This window comes from Poeciliopsis prolifica, unplaced genomic scaffold (assembly GCF_027474105.1).
Source record: "Poeciliopsis prolifica strain line A6 unplaced genomic scaffold, Auburn_PproV2 SCAFFOLD048, whole genome shotgun sequence".
Lineage (NCBI taxonomy): Eukaryota > Metazoa > Chordata > Actinopteri > Cyprinodontiformes > Poeciliidae > Poeciliopsis > Poeciliopsis prolifica.
In genome coordinates this window covers 2,481,667-2,507,126 of record NW_026562423.1, presented here as the reverse complement: position 1 = coordinate 2,507,126, position 25,460 = coordinate 2,481,667, and the positions used below count along the sequence as shown (strand labels likewise).

The following is a 25,460-nucleotide window of genomic DNA, read 5'->3' as shown; positions in this document are numbered from 1 at the left end:
GTAAAGCTCTAGGAACTCCACCATTTCTGAAATATGCTACACAGACAAACGTGACTGACCGATTGATGCATGTCCTATCCAATCTTTGCATAAAACAGACATGCCGGCAGCTTTAAATGTGAGCTTCTCCAATGACATGTGCCGACCTGATTTTTGCTCTCCGCCTCCTGTTTGTCATTGCAGTAACAGTCCTTTTCTTGATGCTGCTCTCCTGCTTTCACTGCTGCTGCTGCGGCAAACCAAAATACCAGGGCTCGAGAGTTCAGCCTTTGGAATCCGTCTGATCTGGTGAAAGAAAGCGGGACTTGTCTGCAGAATCCAAAGCCCATCACGCCCTCTACCTTTTTGGTCTGTTGCGCCACCACCATGACGGAAACTCTTGAATCAAGGCTACAGAAGAGGGGGGTATATCTTTTGAGTGTCACTGGTTTGCTTGGACCGATCGAGTGGGCGTTGAAATGGGGACGAACCAGAGGGACGACGGGACTTCACAGCTCTGTTGGGACGTTTCCAGTCACGAGCGATAAACTGCATCAGCATCCCGGGACGGGGAGACGTCGGAATCCACACAGATCTGCAGAGTGGCACGCCTCATGAAAAAGCATTACAGAGCAGGACAGTAAAGCACTGTGTGGCAACGTTTTGGGCATGAAAAGACTCAATAAAAGCTTCTTTGTGCTCCAGTTAAACAGATACCGAAGTGGTACAAGTGCAGTTCTTTTGTGCCCAGTCGACGTTCATTCATTGTACCGTGACTGTGAGAAATATGGAAAGGTTGCATTTTAGCATAAATTGGAAGTTAATGTGAAAAGGAGCAAATTTTTGTATATATACAAAAAAAAAAGACTGTGCGCCCTCTGCTGGCTTTGTAAGGACTTTTTTATTCTTTTGTACAAATTGTTCCACAAAAAAAGGAAAACTTGAGCTGTTTATTGTTTAACCTACTACATTTTTTGCATTGATAGAGGTAACAAAGATGCTGTCACAAGTGACGATTCTCCTATAAGTAATTGCAATAAATGTGTATGTTTCAATGATGTAAACTCTTGATTTGTCATATAGCAGCATGTAAAAAAACAAAAGTTTTTAAATGATGATAATATTAGAGCAATTGAATGTCAATTCTAATTTTAATGCGCAAGGGAACGACCGTGTTGCTATCAAAGAGGTGTTGTCCGGCCGCTGCCTGCGTATCTTATCACATTCCTCTTTTGTTTAAACATTACCCAGAAGCAGTTGTTTCTACTACGTCGCTCTCTGGAGCAGGAGCTGTTTGGATCTACGCAATGCCTCATCAAAGTCAAATTCAAAGCGGACTGGCACGTTAGAGTTTGTGTGAAAGTTGTAGCTGCTCTGTGTGGCCCAGAAGAAGAGTTATTCTCCTCTATGTACAGTTTGTTGGGAGCAACTGAGCCGTGACAAGATCCTTTTAACAGGAAATGGCGACGGTGAGGTGAGTTTAAAAGAGGAAGGTGGCGAGTTGTGATTTTAACATGAATATTTGGATTATCTCTTCTGGCAACGTCTTTCTGGCCTTAGGATATGTGATTATGAACCCTTTAGGTAGAAGCAACATATTAAATACATGTTAATGTATTGTCCCATGAAGTTTTTCCCCTCTTTGCCACATTACAATCGCAAATGTCAATGTAGTTTGAAGGGATTTTATGTGATAGAAGGACATGAATAATATATAATAATAAACTACAATGTGCAGGATTTGCTTATTACAACATGCCAGTCTTTTGGGGCAAGTCCTTATCTGCTTGACCATTCAACAACACTGTAAAATATTTGAAGGTGGTTTAACTTGAAAGTGAAAGCTCACCTGCTGCCCTGAAAATGCAACTGATGTCAACAAGAACGTTGTTTTGGTTTTGACTAAGAAATGAAAGTTCATGAAGTTGATTTAACAACGAGAGGCAAGTTGTCTAAACGAGAGGCAAGTTGTCTAAATATTGTTTTTTTTTTTTTAAGTGAATTAATCTCGAATATTGATTTTTCCACCTAAACGAGCAACAGATTCTTAGGTGGATTTAAGTTCAGACTTTGACTGGACCATCCTGACACGTGAATATGTGACATTTTAGCAGGCCAGCAGTTACTAAATTTGGGCGACTTCTGACAATCACTAAAACTGGATTTTATTTAGGGGTATCAAAGGGAAGGGCACTTCATGTGTGTTGGAGTAGCAAATAAAATCCCAATAAAACTGTTAAGCTGACTATCTCTCGCTCTGATCTGTTGTGTGGTTTATTCGTCCCCCCCTGCAGTCTGGCTGAGAACCAGAAGCCCACTGGCTCACCCGACGAGTGGGTGGACTGGTTCCTGGATCATCTGCAGCTGGACCCATGGATGGTGGGCGGCTTTGTGGTCATCGGGCTGTTCGCACTGGGAGTTCTGTCTCTGCTGCTCCTCGCTCTCCTGTACGGATGCTGCAGAAGCTCAAAAGCGCCAAAGCAAAAGAAGAGGAAACCGAGGAAGAGCTCAAAGAATGCAGTGATTTAGACTCATGCACATATTTCAATGCACTTAAATTTTGGTGTCACTTTTCCATCTGTTGAGGGACTTTTGCACATACGGAAAAATATTCATTTTAAGTCGGAGTCACAGCGTTTTGTTTAAAACAGTCTGTCAAGTTCAAAGTATATAGCTAAAATGTTTGTTCTTTATTTTCACTGGCCTTATTACAAAAATAGTGAGATCACCAAAAGCAAGTTCCTTGAATCTTTCCAAATGGATTCTGCAAGCCACCTTAAAAATACCACCATGACTGTGAAACATGGTGGTGACAGTATCATGCTATGGTGATGCTTCCCCTCAGCTGGGACTGGGAAGCAGAAAGATGTAGATAAACACAGAGCAATCTTGGATATTCACCTTGTAGCAGGATGACTTCAAACACACAATGCTTTGTGTTCATCTATCACAATCTTAAAATATATTAAAGTTTATTACTGTATGTGGCCTAATGAAAAGTAAATCCAGGCCTAAGCGTTGTTTCCCACTGTGTTTTAAGAGCCATTGTAATAAAGATGTTTTATGAGTCATAAATTTGCCCTGTTTGGCATTAGAACTCAAAATATCAGCTAACGCTGCTTCATGTTCTAATAATGTTGCATTGTTACTATGTAGCTTGGATGCTAAACCTTATAATTAATGTCAATACAGATATAGACGCATAATTTGTGTTACACATTTCAATATTATACATTTTCCTTAAACAGCAACATAAATATTCTGTAGTTTTCACAGCACCACGTAGAACTAGACGACAAAGAACTACATTTCCCAGCGTAGCTCCGATGGGGCGGTTTTCTGCGCATTGCTTCACTGCGCAGCTGAAGCTTCTCGTCCGGTGACGTGTTTAGTGTGCGCTCACAGCCCCGAAGCGTTTATGCGACTGAAACAGTTATGGCGAGTGGCAAAAAAAGCGATCTGCTCTCATCTTTAGCAGCTTATGGAGATGATTCGGACCCCGACTCCGACCCAGAACCAGAAGATTCAGGTAATTTAATTAAAATGCATTATTATTACCGTAGCTTTAATCACAATAAAGCACAATATTCATTTGTTAATTATTTCTGTGAGGCTAACAGTTAGCTTAACCTACTTTGCACTTTTTGTTGGTTTTAGTTGTTTATAAACCTTAGTTTATTTTAAATCTGGTATTATTGTAGTTAAACTGTAGTTTATCCTGTAATTTTTCCGTGTATTTTAGTTATTTCAGTACATTATTCCAGGTTATGTATTTCATGTCGTGAGCTCAACTATTTGATGATTTGTTTGGATGTTTATTGGTGTTAAATAAATGTCTGAATTAGAAGGAATGTAAAAATATGCCTAAATTGTGTTACACCAGTTACATACTTTATGAAACACTAAATGTGAAGCCGTTATTTAATTTGTGAAAGTCAAACTGTTGAATCTTTCCAAATGGATTCTGCAAGCCACCTTAAAAACACCATCATGACTATGAAACTGCAGTTTTAAGGCTTTAAAAAAAACATTTTATTCACCTCAGAAGGGGTCCAACATTAAAACACCACCACAGGTTAAACCTGGATTTTTCTACACTAAAAACAGCGTTGAGAGCGTTTTAAAATAAAAAATAAAATCCTGGGTAATTTGTGTCTTTCAATTTTTAGCATTACACGAAAAGTTATGGCATTAACGGAGTAATCATTACAGAAATGCATGATTTAATCTTTTTTTTCCCTTTCAATATGTCCATTAAACGTAGCTCTAAAAGACTTGTGAAGGAAGCAAAACTTTATTAGTAGGAATAAATTGTCTAAAAACCTAATACCAATCTCAGAATCGATTAATAAAAACAAGACAAACTCTGAATCTGCACTTGTATTGACACACACACAAAATCATGAAACGTCCGTAAATCAGAACATTTTCAACGTTGCAATAACAAAAACTTGTGGCATGTGATATTTTGGTATTTCAAATATCAGGCAAGCCACTTCTGCTTTTGTAGTCGGCCTGTTGGCTCGACCTCTGGTGTATTCATTTGATTTAAACAATGTTAGTCACTCACAAATAAATCAAATTTGCTTTGGACAGATTGAAAAATTTTATGTCCTATCCCAGCTGTGTCCCTAATAATGCTTAAGCAAATAAATCATTTGTTTCCATGTTAATTTACTAACTCCAAGCCACGACAGCAAATAAAAAATAGTTTTTAAAAGGGGAAGCTGGGGAATTATCAACTTGAACAAGTGTCAGACCTCTGCGTTTTCTGTGTGTTGTGTGCAGGGGGGCTTGTAGGGGGCCTTGTTTACTGCTATGGAGACGACGACCTGAACCGGACAGAGGATGTTGAAGATAAAGCATCTGGAAATGAGGACAGCCACGACAGCAACTCGGTCAGTGTTGGAGCTCTGAACGCGTCTTCACTGGCTAAATTTAGCTGCCGTTAAAATCAGTCTCAAGTGAAAAAAAAAAAAAAAAGAAATAAACGTCCAGTAATTCTCAGCAAATGTACAGCTGTTTCACTGAAATAATAAAAACTAAACGTGACCTTGTAAGATAAATTGAATGCTCAGTCCTGCAAGGATGACCAGCAGTTTTGGTTTGTTTTCAGATCTGACCTGTCGAGTCCAGTTTCAACTGTAAAAAATAAAAAAGGTTCATCTTCATTGATTGAGTAGTTTTGGATCAAACAAAAAGTGAAGAAAATACATTTTTGCTCTTTTTGCATCAAAGGATGTCTCCATAATAAACTTCATCAGATTTTTCTTAAACTCATACAAGGTGAATCAAAAGCAGAGGATCTCGGTTGATGCACTTCTAGACCGAATGATTCTGGGAGATCTCAGTTTCGATGCTGTTCTTGATCAGCAGCCTGTGGTGCTCAAGAGAAAATTGAACCGTTAATTTGTTCCTTGATATTTTATTTTTTTTCCCCGAATATGGCAATGCAGTTGTGATTAACCCGACACTTTCCTCATTTTTCTTGCTTCCCCAGTATTGTAATGTCCTCCCATTGGTCTGAAATGTCAAAATATTTGTAAATACATTTACTTTAACAATTAAATGTAACAAACATTGGCTGTAAAAGAGAGAAAATCATTCTGCAGGTGCATTAATATGGGTACTTGTTCTGAATCCATTAGGAATGAAATGATTTTGCCCATTTATCCAACAGAGCAAATGAGCGTAACCTTCCAATTTTAATAAAACTTTAAACAATAGTAATGAAAAAACAAAAAATTGTCTTAGGAACTTCAAGAAGTTGGAGTTTTAAAAAGATTTCTTGAACAAGGAGGGAAAAAAGTAAAGATTCTCACCAGTTTGAGCTAATAAAGCAACAATTGTCTTGTTTAGATTGCTGATTAAGTGATTGTTGCATCATGAGGCATACTACAAAAAAGATATTTCCTAGTTTCCTGTTAATTTTCGAAAAGAGTTAACTTGTTTTTATTCGTATCCTGGCAGCTGTTTTATCCTCTAAGAGCAAAAGAATGAGCTAATAAATTAGTCTGGAGCATTTCTATTTCTCTTTTTTAATGATAATGCTAGGCCAGGTTAAGATTTACAGTCAGGTTTAAACTGAACCCTACTTTTTTTTTTCCTTTTCTTTTTTTTTTTTTTTACTGTATTTTGCCAGGTGTGAGTATTTACAGACAGTTATAGAAACATAAAGCCTGGAGCGTCATGCTTATTTTTTTGGATGAGATGCATTTTCTTTCTGCAAGCATTGAAACTTTGTTTTTTGTTTTTTTTAAAAATTTGGTTGCAGACCATGTTGGAATCATTTGTCATAAGAAAACAATGGCTTGCGTTGCTTTTATAATAATGTGAGAAATGATTAAATGAATCAAGTGGAAGTTTTAACAACACAAGGCAGCAGTTTTATTGTGAAGCCAGATTGTTAAAAATATGTTTGTACCTTTTGCTGTTTTCAAGCTATTTTGTGTAACATAATTTTATACTTCAGTAGTTTTTATGACCTCCATATACACTGATCACATTAGAGTCTCTACTGCCAATTTAACTATTGACAGGTGATGTTTGAATCATTCAGCAGCTAAAGAGAGAAGAGCTGAAACAATTAATCGTGATTAATTTATCACTGAAATAATCATCAACTAATTTAGTAAGCGATTAATTGTTAACAGGACAAAAACACGACACTCTGCTGACTGAATGTCTGCTCTTGTGCTCAACCACCACACTTCCAAGTTTTCTGGGCGAAACCATGTATACAGTTTGCATTGAACATAAAAACATGTTACATTTGTATTTTCTTTTTTTCTTTTCTGTGTATAAATGACTTAAATACTTAAATGAAAAATCTGGAGAATGTGCCAAGTGATTGATTGATTGATTGATTTTTTAATCGATTAATTATCAGAATAATCATGCATCTGACATATAAAAAAATGTTAAATGCATCACTAAATTAATGTATCTAAAATAAAATAATTATTAGTTGCAGGCCTAAAAAGCGAGTTAACATTAACAGTCATAAAGTCACATCTCCTAATGAGTCTGTAGTTCAAACAAGTTCAGTCTGTCCCTATTTTATAAAGTTAGCTAAATAATGTTTAACTATATTGGAGCCCTTTGTGTTGCCTGCCTGGCCCCTGTCCTGGTCTTCTGCCCTCTGACCCCCCGGCCCTACAGTGTTAACCCTGTGCGTTTTTGTTTTCATAGGATATGGACGAATCAGACGAGGGGAGGGACGCAGATGATGTGGAGGTATTTGAACGACGACCTGTGGTTGGGGGCGGATTAGATTTGGAAGTCGATGTTGCTCACTAGGTGGTGCTGTGGGATCATGTATGTCTGGATGTTACACTAACAACGGATTTGTTGTGTCTCAAGCCTTTCAGCGGGGTTACTCGCTGAAAACAATTTGAGTCGCGCCACATTTTTGCGCCTTGAACATGTCGGGCTGTGAAGCGGAGGCTGTCGGAGTGCAAGCACCAGGAGGGCGGCGCCCTCTGAGGCTTTGCTTTATAACCCGGCTGTAGTCTGATCAGCATCGTCTGCTATAATAAGACTGACAACGGCACCGTCGGTGTAAATAGTTCTGTGATCGAAGCATTTTTTTCCAGCACTCGTGTGCCGACACGCTTGAGATTGTACACAGAGAGCAGAAAATCATGTTCAGAGGAAGACAAGTCGATGCATTAATGTTGACATGTTTTTTATCTGATCTGGTGTGATGTATGCTGCTGTCTCGCTGTAGAAAGCGCATGTTTTTGTGCTGCTTATTATGCTCATTAGCTGACAGGAGAAGAATAGATGCTTGTTGGCTCTGCTTGCTCGCATTATCTGATGACTGTCAGCGTTCGCTCACTGCAACGTGCCGTTGTGAAACTTCTCTGCTTCTCTGTTTCACAATTTACGGCCTGGTTGTCATTTTCTCTCTCTTTTTTTTGTGACATTGATTTGTTTTATGCTCGGTTTGGACATTTGTGGCCAGGCTAGAGGCTCGCGGGTCTCGGAAAGAGGCGGAATATCTGGCTTCCAGAGTAAACAGTGTTGGTACACAGGGAGGTTTTGCGAATTAATTGTCCTACTTTTTTTTTCTTAAAAGTCTTAAACCTTAGGATAGAGTTTTGTATCAAATAAAACACTAAAAGTATGTTTCAGTCTGTTTTTATAAGCAAAGTCAGTGAATTTGTCTCATGAAGTGAAGAATAATGTATCTTTTAAACAACAAAAACAGTAGAAAAGTGCTTTTTTAAGATGCAAGCACATTCCAGATGCTGATGAGTTTACCCCTCTGCCATTTTTTGTCGCTTCATAACCTCTGTTATGTTTTGACAAAAAGCAGCTGTCTGCTGCCCGGCGTCTCTTATGGATTGTCTTTCGATTTATTTTCCCCTTCTTATTTTTGCTTTGACAACCAATAGCATAGATTTTAATATTATCAAATTATTGTCCACTGCAAGGAAATGCAATTATGTGATTCCAAAAGATACTATCTGCCAGCAGGAGGCAGCTTACCGACGATTTGGTCATATTTCATAAGAAGCCCAGTTGGGGATGAGTGTCATAGCGGAAAATGGGTTGAATATAAAATCTTCTGAAAATGATCTGTTAATAATTTAGATTATACATGAGATGAAATGCTTCTTCTTTTCTCCAAGGTGGGAGCTCCACAGCATCTCTGTGCGGCTGGTTTTTATTGGTAGCATGTGCAGCATAGAGAGGAATGCTGAGGTGATGTAATATCATGAGTAGGTGGGAAACCAGCACAGAAAAAAATAAAAATTTCCAGCATATTTCTGTCAAATATATTTACGTTTATGGGAGAGCCGAGTTTTACTGCTCTGCGTCTCCAGGATTTCTTTAGGTTTTAGAGGCGAACGTTGACGGATGTTTTTGCCAACATGTTAAAGTTTGTGTATAATTGTTGATTTCAAACCTACAAGACTAGAAATCATTGTCCACTGCAAGGATTAGTGCACTATTTGTATCGAGAGTATCAATTTTAATTTATTCAAGTTTACATTTCTTTTTAAGAGCTACAGTTGAACCAAACATTTTACTTTGATTCTATAAAGAAATGAAATGGGCATTTCTCAAAAGATGATGTAGAAGCAGTGTCAAAAAAAAATATTTATATATATATATATATGCATAAAAATATTTTTAAAAAGGTTGAAATTTTACATTTACCTTAAACAGCTGGTCAAATTATTTATTTGGATTCCTATAATTATTGGAAAAAACTTTTTTTTCCCAATACATCAAAGAGATATTTCCTGGTATTTTTAGTGGTTCTGTGAAGATTTATCTCTCCATTTATATTGTTCACATGTCTATCGCAATATATTTGATTTCTTTTTTTTTTTAAATTGTCTAGCCCTGCTGTAAGCCCAAATCTGCCAGGACTGTGAATCCTTTCGGTATCAACTCCATATTGTACAAAAATACAGTACATTTTGAGTTATTTGCCTGTGATATTGTGTTACTAATTAGAGCAGTGAACTCCCTGTCTGTATGAACTCCCTGGAAAGTAAGTTGAGCTTTAACTTAACGCTGAGATTTTCAATGAGCCACAATCGTTTCCGGTCCAACATGTTAACTAAGAAGCTTTGGCGAGAAGTTTCAAAAGATAAAATGGAGCAACTTTGTTTTTCTCTGTTTAGCCTTCCTGTTATCTGCGAAAAGTCTGTCTCTTTCTCAGCCTAAAAGAAAAGCAGACACTTCTCTGCATTTTGCAGATAACTTCCTTTTCTTCCTCTGACTTAATTTTTATCCTCCTTACTGTTACTCGAAACGGTTGATCTGAGTTTCTTTCAGTAACAGCACTCACCCTGAAGAGTGTTGTTACAGAAACTTGGCTTTGGTTTTCAAAACATAACAGTTAGCTTGTTGGTGAGATGGAAAACCTAACTGGAACAAGCTGTCAGTATTCTGCCATCATTAGAGCACTCTTCTACCTCTCACAAAAGTGCGTTCACCTGCTTTTCAGGCTGAACTTTAAGGCAACTTCATTCAACTTTTCAGTTTTTTTTCATATTTGAAAATTAGAACGTGTCACTTCAGCTAAGTGAGAACCGATCGTTAAGGAAGCGATCAGTGAATCGTGACCGATTTCTCATCCGTAGTGCCGATTGCGTTTGCCGGGCATACACACTCCGTTTGTCACTTTCGCCAGAGCTCCCCTGAACTTTGACCTCCTCCCTTCTTCTCCTGGCGAGGGAAAATCCTTTGATGTGCCTGCGTGGTTGCTAGGCGATGCTTCGTGTCCTGTGAATAATAGCACTGTTGTGTTGGACCTGGATTACCTTCAGGGTGCTGGCACCGCACCGGGCATATTTTAGAGATTGTTCAAGACTCCTCCTCTGGCTGAGCCGAGGAATTCTCTGGAAACCGAAAACATTTACAATCCTTCTGTACAATTTGTTTTGTACAATTTGCTTCTATGCCAAACTTCTTCTTTTTTTTATTTTTACCAGCTTACGTTTGGTGGAAAATTAGCCTTAATCTGTTGCACTGAAATTAACTGTTCGAGCCGACTCACAGATTCACCGTTTCCTCTCTTCTGCTTTTCACATTTCCTAACACAGACCAATTTAAAATCTAAATGTGCTCCTATGTCTCTCTCCTTTTCCTCCCGCCCTGTTGTTGTTGTTTTTTTTTTAATTACAGACATCAGAAGCAGAGAAGAAGGACCCCAATGAGCTTGTTGGTGAGTAATATATAATAGTGACAGCTTCCCAAAGATAAACGAGCTCATAATCCTCAGTAATTGTTTCCTAGAAATATTTTTCATAAACCGGGATGGGATATCATGCACTTTATTGCTAAACAAACTTGAGTTACACCCCCAACTTGCAATAAGATGCCAGCCAAGTTTTTTTTTTGACTCATTTTTTAAAAACTTTTCCATACGCAAGTCAAAAATAAAGAACAAAAAACAAAGCAAACAAAAAAACGAGACAAAAATAGTACAGAAATGGATAAGCAATAAATGTAACGGTAGCATATGTTTATTATACATTCACTGTTTTATACTTAAAGCAGCATCAAAGTAAAAGAAGCTGACTATTTTCTGCATATTTTTTGAATATATATTATGGCGTGCCAGCAAAGTCAGGACACAAACTCATAAAAATACTAATTAAACATCATCGTATATTTAGCAAATCATTTTTATACATTTTAAGAGTAACAAACACAGTTTTAACTCCTGACAACAATTATTCAACTTCAACTCCTCTGGTAAGTTTATAAGAATTTCAACCATTCCTCCGGAAGCTCATTTGTGAGGTCAGGCACTGATGTTGGAGCCCAATTAGCACCTGTTCCAGCATGTTCAAGGTTCTCTTGAAGTTAAGAGCAGAACATTGTCAAAAAACAGATTGGTATCCCGAAGCACTTTGTTTTGTTGAGTTAGCTGGAAACATTTCAAAATACAACATTTTGTAATATTTCAGTTTACGTTGTCCCTACTGTAGAATCCAAAGTACCATCACAAGACTTTATTAGTAACATTAATAAATTATATCCTACATTTATTTTATTTGTATTGAACTTAAACTTTTCTGTGGGAAAAGGGTGTAAAACCTGAACATTATAGAGTGTGGATCTGATGTTATGATCTTTCATGTTTGCAGGTTCTTAGTTGCATTTAATACATGATCCATTAACTAGACCAGGTTTAATTGGACCGTTTGGCAGCTGCCAAGCAGATCGGACTATCAGGAGTTAACAAGAAGCTGATAGTGTTTGATGAATAATTGTTCGCCTGCAGAAATGGGCATGTATGCATCAGATCAGACAGGATGTGACTGATACAGGGAGCGGTTTCATTCACCAGCCTGACCGAAAACCTCCCTCCTTACCGTTTGCCGTTGCACTCCACGATCTGGATACGTCTGAAGACCCCGTGTGACGCAAAAATAAAGCAAATGAAACGAATTCTTAGGTGTTTTTGTGTTTCTAAACCACAGATCAGCATCAGTGTCGAGGCTTTTAGGTCTTTGATATTCCAGCGGTGGAGCTCTTCCTCCGCAGTCTTTTCCGTCAGTAAATGTCAAGAGCGTTTCTGGCCAAGCGCCCCGTCACCAGGGCTGAAGTCTCTGTTCTTTGTCCGTCCGCCGAAGAGACAGACACTGTCCATAAAAAGACCCTCGGGGCACAGATCGCGCCTTTCCCTCTGGAAGACAGATGGTCATTTGGAAACAAACTAGTCTTTTCTCTGTATGTTACAGTCTCCTGAATGTGTACCAGTATTTTTTTCCCCCAGTCTGCGCCGACTTATAAGCATGGTTATTTATTGCGCATGCTGTGATTTATTGACCGCTGCCCAGCCAAAGTGAAGCAAGTGAAGTTTTATTTTGCTTCGATGAGAGTTTGGCGAAAGCTGCAGATATCCAGTAGATCTCAGGTTGCCTTTAGTGGATTAGTGGCCTTTTTTACCGTGGCGTAAGCCCCCTTTCCAGCTGAGAAAGTGCCTATCTGTGTTTTAATGAAATGCCAGGCCGCCGCCTAATGCTTGAGTCATCAGACTTGTTGTGTCAGGCATTTGTTGTGGCTGGAGGCAACAATTTTTATTTTCAGACGTACCTACACATGAGCACTGCTACCCATGCTCCCATGTTTCTGTTTCCCTGAAAAAAATTGTTTGAATAAAACCTGTATATGCATGTGGACGCATTGTGTTTCTGCCTAATCAGCAAAATCAACCCTTTGACCCAGAGTGGGGTGATTGATAATATGTCAGCTGAAGAATAGGCCCCAGAGGGAGGTCATGCTCCGATGCGTGGGGGTCAGAGAGGCGGAAAATTGATTTCAAGAATTTCTTTTAATGTTCGGGAGGATAAAACCGAGCAACACACATTGTTGGATGACAAAAGGACAAAGTGTCAGATGTGTCTGGGGGAGTCAAAGTGTTGCCTTGAAGAAGAAATGACACTCAGTATTTACCCAGATTTAAAACAAGCGAGAGCAGAAACTTTTACAGAAACAACTCAGGCAGAATGATCACAAGCTACATTTAGGACTAGTCCTCTCTATCATATCCAAAAATTTGATGTAGCTGATTTAAATCAAACAAAAAAAATCAAAATAAAAATAGCATATTTTAACATTCTTGATCAAATAAAAACATTTATAATAGGAAAGGCTATAAAGATTGGCTGGTTCTTTAGGAAACTAAAAGAGTGCCACGTATCACGCTTAATTAAAACAGCAGATGGCTAGCTAAGGTTAGCATGTCTGTAAAGCAGCAGACTGCAGACTAGCTATCTGAGCAGCTAGCCTGACAAATTAAGCAGCAAACAAGTGGACTGATAAAATGTCACAAATAGGGCTGACGTAAAAGTATATTTTAGCAATCGAGTACTCTATCAATTATCTTTACGATTTCCCCGAAGTTTGTCTCTCCCTCTCTAGCCATGGGTCACTTTCTCTTCAAGACAACCGTATAATTTAGGAAGGTTATGCTGCAATGTTTTAACAATTTAAACACTTGGACTTGGTTATAACTGGTGCCCGGTCCAGACACTAAATGCAGCTCAGCTCACTTTCCAGGTCGCGTATTGGACCCTGGGTTTAATAATCTGGCTGGTCATGACAAAAGATCACAGGAAGAATTAAAGCTGCAAGCAGCCTCGAACGGCCCTCGCAGCCAAGCGCCGCTCCGGCCTATTGCCACCGCGGGGTACGAGCAACCGCCGCCTCACGCCAGCCACCACAGAAGCTCTCATGCAGTTTTCAGCGCCTCCGCCCACACCGCGGAAGCTGTTGCTCAGTTCCATCAACGCTGCGCACGTGCTAAGACAGAAGTTGTTGCGCAGTTTCCGCGCCCGTCCACCAGGCAGTACGCATTGATGCGTTCGGCGGCTATCCTTCACGATGCAAAAAAATGTGGTATAGATTCATTGGTTTAGCGAGGGATATAGCTGGCGGATTAATGTAGGTGCGCAATGGAGTCAAAATACATTTCAATGCTGTTTTGCTCTTTAGAGGTCAACAAAGGTCATACGTATCCAATTTGGCGCCAGTCCGATGATCCACGTGTCATTTAGAGCCGATCATATGTACGTGGCGAAGAACTGCAGTTCGTCATTTCTACACCCCATTGCGGTTCGGTCAGCAGCCAGCATTCATAGAGTTAATCATTATCGTTTTTAGTCAGTATTCACATGATGAAACCCATATAAATTATAGAATAACAGTAAAACATACAGCAGAAAAAACATGACTGCCTCTTAAAAGTGGGCGGGGCTACAGTGAGGTCATCAAGTGACCATGGAAATGTGTTCAGGGCTGTTCTCTAGAAAGACAGAGGAAGTGTGATGATGCAGCTGTGATCTTGCATTTGGAAGTCATTTAATGTTGATGTTTCATGGTAAATAGTGAAAGTTTTACACTAAGCCACACCCACATGCTTGATGTTAACTACAACTGAGATCTAAATGCAGTGCAACTTTGACGTTATCGTGAAATGAGTCAGGAAAATGGTGAAGGTTAAGATGTATCAGTTTAATAAACCGCACTGTTCAGTAATAAACCAATGGCAATGCACATTAAGAGAGCACAGTTAACTTTCAGCACATTAGAACAATAGCACAGGCTCAATCCCACCCATTATTAGGTATTAATCACAGGAAGTGCTGCAACTAAATATTACAACCCCAATGGATCGGTAAAAGATACTTAGCATTTTCTCCGAACTCTTTCAAACAACATTTTAAACATCTTATACATAATAACAAATAACTCTGAATGTATGAAACTGGATGTATCAAACACACTATTCAGTTTATTGAATTAGTAAACGCTTCGTTAGCATTAAAAACGTTGCAGGCCTCAGGCATTGGGTTAGCATCCTCCTCAGAATAACTGTTCCAAACATGACGGCTTCCAGAACCAGCAGGAAGGAATAAATTACTCACCGCACCGCGAGTTACGACTGTTTAAACGAACAGCAATGGGCTCTTTGCACCTGCCGCGCTGACGTCACAACTGTATACCCAAATGCGGCTCTTTTTTCCACTTTCAGAAACTATGACTGCTATAAAAGACAAAGTCGTACTTAAGACACAAATAAAACAATACTATGCACTTTGTTTAAGTTTCATGGATTTCCAAGCCATCCTCAATTAAGACAGCTTGTAAATATTCGTTGCTACAAGTTAAAGCTACCACTTGAAGCTAACGCGTACACACCGCTCTAAACACCGTCTTAATGAGCCATTCACAACAAGCATGCAAAGTAATAAAACGAAATAACACAGAAACCTTAAGCAACACGGCCATATTTTTCTAAAAGTAATAACTCTGAATCTGAACAGTCAGCTGAACTAGAACTCCGATACCAGAGTAAGCTCTGCTCGTTTTTCTTCGTCATACTTCAAGCAAAAAGTCTGAACTGTAATCTGCCCCCCCCCCTCCCCGCTGCTTTATTGTCGTTAACAATAAACACACGTAATATGCTGGAAAATAAGGCACAAACAGTGTCCGTTAGAATGGCTGAGAAATCTTTAGATAATTAAATAGCAGATTTTTCCTAGAAAGCTAGCAGGCTTGTGCTAGCAGTTTAAAGAAAATAAAACTCACCTTCATATCTGTGAATGTATAACGAGGCGAACATCTTAAAACCTTTCTTTGCCTTACTTGTTGGGGTTTCGGATCGATGTACATTATTAATTGTTACCTTGGCAAAACATTTCAGCCGTTTTTTTTTCCCGAACGTGTAACCTGAGGTGCAAAGAGCCCATTAAACTTCTCCAACTCCGGTCCAACAGAGACTTCTTGCTCAAAAGCGTGGTTCGGATTTGCAACTCCAAAATCCAAGCAAATGTTGAGCATAGTCCAGTTCTGTGGCTCCAAAAAGCAGGCAAAATGTTCAGGAAAACGTCGCAGCTCCAGCTGTCGCCGGCTGACTGTTATTACGTAGCGTCTCTGTTTTCTCATTGATGGAGTACCACTGCCTCCTGCTGGTGCAATACTGGTATTGCACTAGCAGTACCAGTACTTCGCCACAAGGTGCCAGCGGTACTCCATCAACACTGACCCCAGTGTGTTCTTACTTCGCTGTGTGTTAAGTTTGCTGAATGACTTTGTTTGTATTATATCTAGCAAAAATGAATGAATGTTTGTACTTTAACCCACAAAATAAACTTATATATATATAAAAGTTATAATAATGTATATTTAAATAATTAATAACAACATAACCTATGGGCTGCTGTTTTCTAGGGGGCGCTATAGAGAAATTAGGCCACGCCCTACAAATATTGTGATGGATTCCAGTCGGGAGTGGATAAATATTCATCCTTGTGAGTTTGCAGCAGCTGAGCCCGAAAATGTGGTAGAGCCAAACGTATGGTGATGGGGTTACAGGTAACTTCCCACGCCGCCATGCCCACCTGCTCTATCGAAGCTGGTCGGGGTTGGAATCCTCAATACACCAACATCTTCTGTGTCTGGGCACAGTTTCATGTTGATGAGGTCAAAGGGGTCAGATAGCGAACATTCACAGTAAAACATTACACTTCCTGTTCTCAGGGGGCGTGGCCTAAGTGATGTCATCATTCGACCATAGGGTATTGTAGGAGACCCGATGATGATCAATCACTCAAACTTTGGTGCCTCTGTGAGTTTCTGTGTAGAGATATAGCAGTTTATTTTTTTGCGGCGAGTAGGTGAACTTTGACCCCTGCTAACCCCCTTCAGCATACTCAAAAACTCACCGTTTAGATAACTTTAGATGAGACATGCCTTATGAACAGACTGACCGAGTTTGAAGCCGATCAATCAAAATCCCTAGGAGGAATAGATCAAATATGAAGGCTGTAAACGGCAAAAATGGAGTAAAAAACCGAACTTGAATCCAAAATGGCCGACTTCCTGTGGGGTTTAGACCATGGCTCCAAGAGACTTTTTTGTATGTCCTGACAAGGTACACATGTGTACAAAGTTTCGTATTGTAGGTTAAAGCATGGCTTGGGGCTGATCATTTAAAGTTTTCTAGGGGCGCTATAGAGAAATTAGGCACGCCCACCAAATATTGTGATGGATTCCTGTCGGGGAGTGGATGAAGATCCATCCTTGTGAGTTTGCAGCAGCTGGGCCTGAAAATGTGGAATTTAGAGCCAAACGTATGGCGATGGCGTTACAGGTCACTTCGCCACGCCACCACGCCACCTGCTCCATCGTAGCTGGTCGGGGTTGGAATCCTCAATACACCAACATGTTTTCTGTGTCTGGGCACAGTTTCAGGTTGATGAGGTCAAAGGGGTCAGATAGCGACCGTTGACAGTAAAACATGACACTTCCTGTTCTCAGGGGGCGTGGCCTAAGTGATGTCATCATTCGACCATAGGGTATTGTAGTAGACCCGATGATGATCAACAACAGTAATTTTGGTGCCTGTGTGAGTTTCTGTGTAGGAGATATAACAGTTTATTTTTTACGGCGAGTAGGTGAACTTTGACCCTGCTAACCCCCCTTCAGCACTCAAAACTCACCGTTTAGATAACTTTAGATGGGACATGCCTTATCAACAGACTGACCGAGTTTGAAGCCGATCAATCAAAATCCCTAGGAGGAGATAGATCAAATATGAAGGCTGTAAACGGCAAAATGGGCTCAAAATCCGAACTTCTATCCAAAATGGCCGACTTCCTGTGATACTTGCACTATGACATTAATTGTAAATTTTGAGCGTCTTGGGGAGCTCTACAAGTGTACCAAATTTCATGTCTCTAGGATAAAGTAAGTGAATAGCAAAGGGTCCTTTGAAAATTTCAAGGTGGCGCTCTTGAGCCGTTTCTTGTGCGATTTTTGCAATGACCTTAAAATACAAAATTTTGAAACTCCCTTTATGCGTCCGCCAAGTTTGGTGAGTTTTTGAATAGGATAAAGCCCTCAAAAAGCCAATTCATTTGGGTGGAAGAATAATAAGAATAAGAAACAGTAGGAAAACAATAGGCCTTCGCAGCGCTTAGCTGCTCGGGCCTAATTACTGCTTCTACTGTAAAGTCTCGACTTAGTTGAAAGCCTGGTGTTTTAGTGGAATTTTCCTCCAATGTTTTTTTTTCTTTATAAGATCAAATGTTCGCCGAGACCAAGTCAGCGCTTCAGAAAATGGTCTTGTCGAGTCAAGTTTTAACCCGTCTGTGTTCCTCACTTCTGCTGTTACAGACGCACACACACACTGATGGCACATTTTTGCAGTGTGTCAGACAGCAGTGAGTGAAGGTGAGGAGCGCGCGTGTGTAATTGAGATCTAGCGGTGACAGAAAAGAATGCCTGGCCTGGAGTCAGGGGAAGCAGAGCAGAACAAGCGACGGGTCCAAAAGGAGGGGAAGGAGCCTCCCCTCTCCGTACAAGCCCTGACAGCAGCCACTCACTCCCTGGCTGCAGTGTGCGCACTGTGAAACCTACACTTAGAACCAGGGTGCACAGGAATTCCCCGCTGCTAGATTAGCATAATACACACACACACCCCATGTTTTAGAAAGCAAGTAAAAAAAAATCCATGTTCACCAACTTTCTTTGAGCGTTTACTCAGTTAATGCCTCTTCATGTGAAGACAGGTTGAAACATAGGAGTCATGTTTGTTTTTTTGTTGTTTTTTTTTTGTCAGCGCTCTTCTCAGAGAAGGTGAGGAACATGTCACCCGACGAGATCCGAATCCCCCCCGAACCCGCGGGACGCTGCTCCAGCCAACTACAGGTACCCGGCCCTAACGTCAAAACCCCGAACATCAACAGTACCCATGATAACATAAAAAAAAAAAGTAAAAACGTAATTATTGCTGCTGTCGTCAGGATTGAGTAGGCTTAACACACCGAAGTTATCAGGGTAGGGCAGTGAGGGTGTGGTTGTCTGGGCTTCGTTTAAGAGGCCGTATTTTCTGCAGGCTACTTAGAGAGTGAAATGAACACTTTCACACACTCAATGCTTCCTGTGAAATAATAAGACTGACACTGGTTCCCACGGAAAGATTGACAAACTATTTCCTTCTGTAGACAAATGTGAAACCTTGACATGTGAAAGTGGGAGTTAGGGCTGGGCGAAATGGCATAAAGTGAATTATTATAAATTATAGAGCACTTCACTTCGATAAGGATCAATGGACGTTAACAGATTTTGTATTTAACCACTTGTGACTTGTCATACATTAAAAATGTATTGAAATATGCAAATAGACAAATATTTTATCAAATTTTTAAATAAAAACATTTATTACCTAAAGTACCACAGCATCTGATTCTGTAAGTCAGTTTGTACATTTTTTGGAAAAATTCTCAGAGAATAATTTTTTTTAACAGCAAATTGACATATTATTAGGTAACGACTAATTGATGACTAAATTAGTTGACGATTAATCGATTTATCACAGTTGATTTAATCAATCGTTTCAGCCGTTGCTTCAACATCCGACATTTTCTCCATTTTTCTCACCTCACCGTCAAAACTCGTTACAGACTGGATGGTACAGCTTTACACAGCCAGAGACAAAAACACAGAAAATACCGACGCGGGCAAAATGACGTCGGCCATTGTCATAAACTTCATTGTCGGTTGATTTACGGTTTATGGCTCAGACCTAATGGGACGATAAAAGCTGCAAGTATTTACAAAAGCTCTTCTCCACACACCCAATGAATAGATTCGGATGTTTAATCGCCCCCTCTGGAAACAGAAATATATTTTGGTGGCTACATAAATCCTGCGTCTCCCCTTTAATTAGAGCAGCGTCTTCTTCTCAGTCACCTCTGCTCTCTTTCTAGCTTTTCGCCGCCGCGTTCGGAGCGGCGCTCAAGTTTTTTTTTTTCCTTTGCGAGAAGCTAAGGCAGGTCAGGACACACAGCTGACTGTGAAAGCGCCCGGCAAACACGGTCGCCCCAGGGCCGGCACTCCCCCACCTGTCTGATTCACCCGAGCGCCCTGCACGTCCCTGCCTTCAGGTCACGGCAGCAGGAGGTCGTGTGTCTTTTTAGTTTCTAGTTTGATTGGATTTTGTGAACTTGGGTTCAGCAGTATTCAAGTAATCTGGCAATCTGGGTTGGAGATTCTGGATCTACCTGGGGGAAAAAAAAAAAAAAGATTTAAAGATGCCTAGAGAAAGGCAGCATATTTTCCTGGATTTTGGTGGTGTTGGTCTGGATGTGACCATCGCTTCCTCGTTCTGATAGTCTGAAGCTGTTCTTCTTGGAGTTCTTCCTGCTTTTCTTTAGGGAATGACATGACTGATGAAAAATGACTAATCAACTTCAATTGAAAATATTTGCAAACCCCAAAGATATGCAGGATAACTGAAATTGGTTTGGATCTTTGATGGTTTCTCACGTATTTGGTTGCATAGGATCATTACGAAATGAAACATTTGCATTTCAAAATACAAATAATTATTGGTCATAATTTAGATCATTTAGCTTATCTAGTGCCGCCCAACCTTTACTTTGAGAGCAAGCTTCTTTTGTTTTTGAGGCTCTGCCTGTAACCAACCAGACATAATTATTTTAATTTAAATGCCACAAAATATTGCGATGAAAAGAATTTCAAGTCCATTTCGCTCAGATCCTACTTTAGCGAAAGAATTCGGGTGTGGATTTTGGAGGAAACGGATGCTGAAGAGGCTCCATGCTGCGAACATCTCAGCTGTTGCATGAGGACGTTGCGATGCGACTGAAGATTGATATTATTTTGCATTAATATTCTTAATATTCAGAGAAAAAGTTTTTCGCTCTAGATTCAAACTTTTTTGCTTTCTCCTATTTAATCTGGGTGGAAAAATCCATTATTTACAACATATAGTTTTTTTAAAGATACATTTTAAAATAAATGTCCAGCTGTTAGAATAGCATTGCCTGATTTTCCTTTTTTCTTTTCACCTCAAAGTAAAACTGAACGTCGTCCAAGAGTAGTGATGTTGTATTTCTTTTGGAGCTTGGTTGAATCTTCCACTGTGGCATCAGAAATATATCCTGACTCAGAAAAATATTGCAGAAATAATCAATGATTTGACACGTTGAGTCTGTTTCCGTTCTCTGACCCGCTCGTGTGGTGACAGGAGAAGATCTACAAACTGTACGAGAGAAAACTCCACGGAGACTTTGACACAAACAGCCACATCCAGAAGAAAAAGGAATTTAGAAACCCGAGGTATGCAGCTCAGCTGAGGAACACATGCCAGTGATGCACACACTCCCACACAGGCTGTCACTTTCTGTCAGATACACTTCTTTCTTTTCTTTTTCCCCCTTCCTCCTCCCCATTATGAGTGCAAAGACCACACAAGTGCATTGACACTATGCAGCCTCATCCTTTCTGAGACAATCTGACGATTTGAGCCGCTTGTCGCTGACCCAACTTCATTGGCTTCCTTTCAGTATTTACGAGAAGCTTATTCAGTTTTGTGGAATCGATGAACTGGGGACGAACTACCCAAAAGACATGTTTGATTCTCACGGCTGGTCTGAAGACTCCTACTACGAAGCTCTCGGTACGATCTCCGTCATAATTCCAGCTGAGAACCCATCGTTGTTATTATCATTATTACTATTATTATTATTCTCCTTCCAGCCAAAGCCCAGAAAGTGGAGATGGACAAGCTGGAGAAGGCCAAGAAGGAGCGGACCAAGGTGAGCCGAACAAAGAAAAGGCAGGATAAATATGCTGTCTGTTTTTTTTTCATGGGCAAGTCTCCACCAGCTGCGCTTCATTTTTACTTAACAATCTTCATCTGAAGCAAAAGTCGCCTTTGCCAAGTTCGGCTCTCGTAACGGCCCAACCCAGTGCAGGTTTGCAGCTTGGCTGTAACCCGCTCGGATCTTGTGCGTCAGCTTTTTTTTTCTTTTTTTTTCTCCGGTGGAACTGAGCTCTTCAGACTTTTTTTTCTTCTTCTTCTTCTTCTCTCTTAGTGATATTGTTGGCGTCAGACTGTCTGTGACTGAGAGCGAGAAAGTAGGTGGATGAGAATCCCCGTGGTTAGAAATGTGCCACACGCTGCCGCGCTGCGCCGCAGCATCAGATAAAATGCTGCGGCGCATCTCCATCTGTCAATGTTTGGCTAACGACTTTGCAGTTGTTGTTTTTCCATGAAATAAATCAATAACGCAATTAAAATTACACGCGAATAAGTTTGATAGGGTTAGGATTGTTATCTCTTGCTTTTACCGCCTCCTGTCGTTTTCTTTGGCTTTTTCGCAGGTTGTGGAAAAAAAAAAAGTCTTTCCAATGCGGTTTCGCAAAATATCCTAATTTAGATGCTGTGGAAAATATCACATCGTCCCAGCTCGGGGGATGATTTTTTTTTAAATTGCCATTTTTATTCCAGTCTGCATATCTATGCGCAATCAGTGGAAACACAATTTATAAAATATTGGATTTGAAGTGAGTTCATGGTCCCCAGACTCTGATCAGCTCCTCAGCGACGTCTCAATGTGTTTTCTTCAGATCGAGTTCGTCACGGGAACCAAGAAAGGCACCAACCCTTCCAGCACAGCGGCCTCCACCACCAGCAGCAGCACCACCACCACCTCCACAGGTAACACTCGCTGCACAAAACTTCACCCCAGAAAATGAAACTGCTCTTAGATAAACTTTTGATGGTTCTAAGAATTTCCCCCCCCCCAGATTTTCAGTGGCAGTGGCTGTTTTACTCTTGTTTGTCTTTTTTTTTAAGCAAAAAACCCTAATATATTCCAGATTCAATGGTTTACACAAGTATTCATACCCCACAAAATTTCCTCTTGACACAGAAACATCTGCAGATAACTCAGTGTCAGCCATATTGTCTGACAAACCTCTGTGAACAGAAACTCTTTCTTCTGATGCTTTATTGGAGTCAGATCTGGGCTTTGACTGGGCCATTCTGAGGCGTGGAATCTGAACAATTCAGTTGTTGCTCTGTTTGTTGCAAACAGAGACATCTACTCTGACCAGCATCTCTGCTGCTCTTGCTGAGTAAAACCATCTCCACATCATAATGCTGCCACCACCGTGCTGCTTGCTGCATCTTGCAGATACTGTTTTTTCAGTTTTCCAGCACAGTTTGCTTTCCCTGCTGTTCATTTGTAAATGGATGCATTTTACTAATTTGGTGAATTCTGGGTTCAATTTAGGGCTGTTAGTTTTTTTTTTTTTTTTTTATAGATACAAACTGCTTCACTATTAGAGGAACACGGACAAAGTTTTGCGCACGTTTGTAATGGAAACCCATCTAGCGTCTCACAGCTACTCCTTCCTGCCAGCCTCTCTAATGAATAAAATGATGATTAATCAACTCTTAATGCAGCATTAGTTGTGATTCTGCTTTGTGTTTCGCTCCCGCCTGCAGACTCCCAGAAGAGGAAAAGCAAATGGGACTCGGCGATCCCCGTCACCCTGGCCCAGCCCACCCTCATCACCACCACGGCCACCCTTCCCGCCGTCGTGTCGGTAACCACCACGGCTAGCGGCACAAAGACCACTGTCATCTCTGCGGTGGGCACCATCTTAAAGAAAGCAAAGCAGTGAGCAGAAAAGGCCACGTGTTGGATCAAAGGAGCGACGGATCCAGGCGGATCCCGTTGGATCCCGTTGGACTGAGGTGTTGATGCTAAGAACCAACAGACCCTCTGCTGAACTTGGACTAATCAAAGCTCTGGACTGCCTTCTGGAGCCGGATGCACCACTGCATCCTAAAGCCAAAATTACACTTCTGTGGTGTCTGATTCACGCCTGGAAACTTAAAGCGATTTCAACGGAGCGCGTTCCTGAGCGGACTGGATAAAGCGAACGGAAAGCTGTTTATTTTTATATCTATAGTTGCAGTGAAATGCAGTCTGTTTCTCGGTTCTGTGCAAACCTTTTTTTATTCTTTTCTTTTTGCATTTTTGTTTGTGACATAGTGAACACCTTTCAGACAAGTTCATTGTTACACGTCGACATGTGTATTGATTGTACCAGGAATAAAAGGTGTCACCTTTTCAATTTGAATTTCTGTTTACCTCTCAGTTCATTTCCTAAAGAGTTTTTCTTTTTTTCCCCCTTAAGAACTGGATTATTGAAACTCAGGAAATCTCCTTACACTTCACAAAAGTTTGTAGCTCTTTAAGGTGTTTTGGAAGATGGAAGAAATGTTTTAGCTTGAGGTGACTAACATCCCTGGTGAGATTTTGGCACCGGGCTGTGAGGTTTATGCCCAGCTGAAGGCTCGGAGCTGAATCACTAATGACAGTCAGCTGAATCACACACACCTCTCTGGCTACAAGCTGTGACAGAAGCCATCCATTTGGCTCAAGCGCATGTTTGCGTTCTGCTTGTACCGCAACATGTTTTTGCAGAGTTCGGCATGCAGAACCACTGACAGGGAAAAAAAAAGAAGAGAAAAATTAAAAAACACTGAACCTCCGTCTCACACCAGCCGGGTACATTTCGCACAGGTGGAGCTCTTGACGTATTTATATAGATGCAACACACACACACACCCACGCACACACACCCTCACTTGCAACCGGATAAATATCTGCCTCGTTAAATTGTTTTACAATGAACACATTTATCTTTATTGATTTAAGGTGGAAGATTATCTAGTGAAGAAATGTACTGAATGTAAACAAGTCGCTCACATCAGGTTCTGATTATGTTGACTTCAGTAACAATACTGTTTAAAAGGTTTATATGGATAAAACTTTATTTTGAAAAATTAAAGGCAAAGTAACATGTATGTATATAAAACGGATTCCACTGTCAAGCATATTCGATACATTAGAATGTTATTGAAGAGTGAATCTTTCTGCAGATCCGTTAACGATGAATCAAACACAGACTGGAGTTGTCAAGCATTTGTGGCTGCAGCTGTTTCTTTTCATGAGAAGCTATGGAAGAAGGTACGCAGCACACAGAGAAACCAGCGCTGTGCGTGGCCCTGAACGCACCACCGTGTGAAACGTGGTGGCAGCATCAAGCTGTGGTGATGCAGTAACGATGCTGCCAGAGGAAGAGGTGTCGAGGCTGCTATAAACATAGAAATAGCAAAGTTCAAGGGTGAATAAATGATTTCTGCAAGGTACTCGCTGTATGTAAAGCAATATGGATGTTCATGTAGCGCATACGTAATGTTCCCTCTTTACGCTGTTAAAATCCGGGGGCAAAACGTTTGTTTGAACGTCATAAACCGGATTGACGGTGTAAGAAGCGGCTCTCCCGCCGCTCTAAAGTCCGTCTGAGACGTCTCCCCTGCCGGCGCGACGTCTCCCGGCCTTTAATCATCCTCAGCGGAGGTGTTCCGGTCAGCGAGCCTCACCCAGATCAAGGCTCGAGCCGAACCTGTCCGGAAAGAGCCGATCACAGCTTTCACTGTCAACACCGCCCGAGACGTTCCCTTTCTGAGTTTACATGAGAACGTTCCCTATCTGAGTTTACAGGAGAACGTTCCCTTTCTGAGTTTACATGAGAACGTTCCCTATCTGAGTTTACAGGAGAACGTTCCCGTTCTGAGTTTACATGAGAACGTTCCCTATCTGAGTTTACATGAG

At 40.6% G+C, this 25,460-nt stretch overlaps 1 protein-coding gene across 1 annotated transcript; it reads left to right on the top strand.

Annotated features, from left to right (window-relative positions):
* Positions 1 to 3,383: 3,383 nt before the first annotated feature.
* Positions 3,384 to 23,919, top strand: sap30bp (SAP30 binding protein). The gene is made up of 10 exons (XM_055057444.1): positions 3,384 to 3,508; positions 4,768 to 4,877; positions 7,171 to 7,215; positions 10,627 to 10,666; positions 18,578 to 18,666; positions 21,011 to 21,102; positions 21,330 to 21,442; positions 21,523 to 21,581; positions 22,396 to 22,486; positions 23,279 to 23,919. The coding sequence occupies exons 1-10, from the start codon at positions 3,415 to 3,417 to the stop codon at positions 23,455 to 23,457; spliced, it is 912 nt and encodes a 303-aa protein (XP_054913419.1). The 5' UTR covers positions 3,384 to 3,414; the 3' UTR covers positions 23,458 to 23,919.
* Positions 23,920 to 25,460: the final 1,541 nt, after the last annotated feature.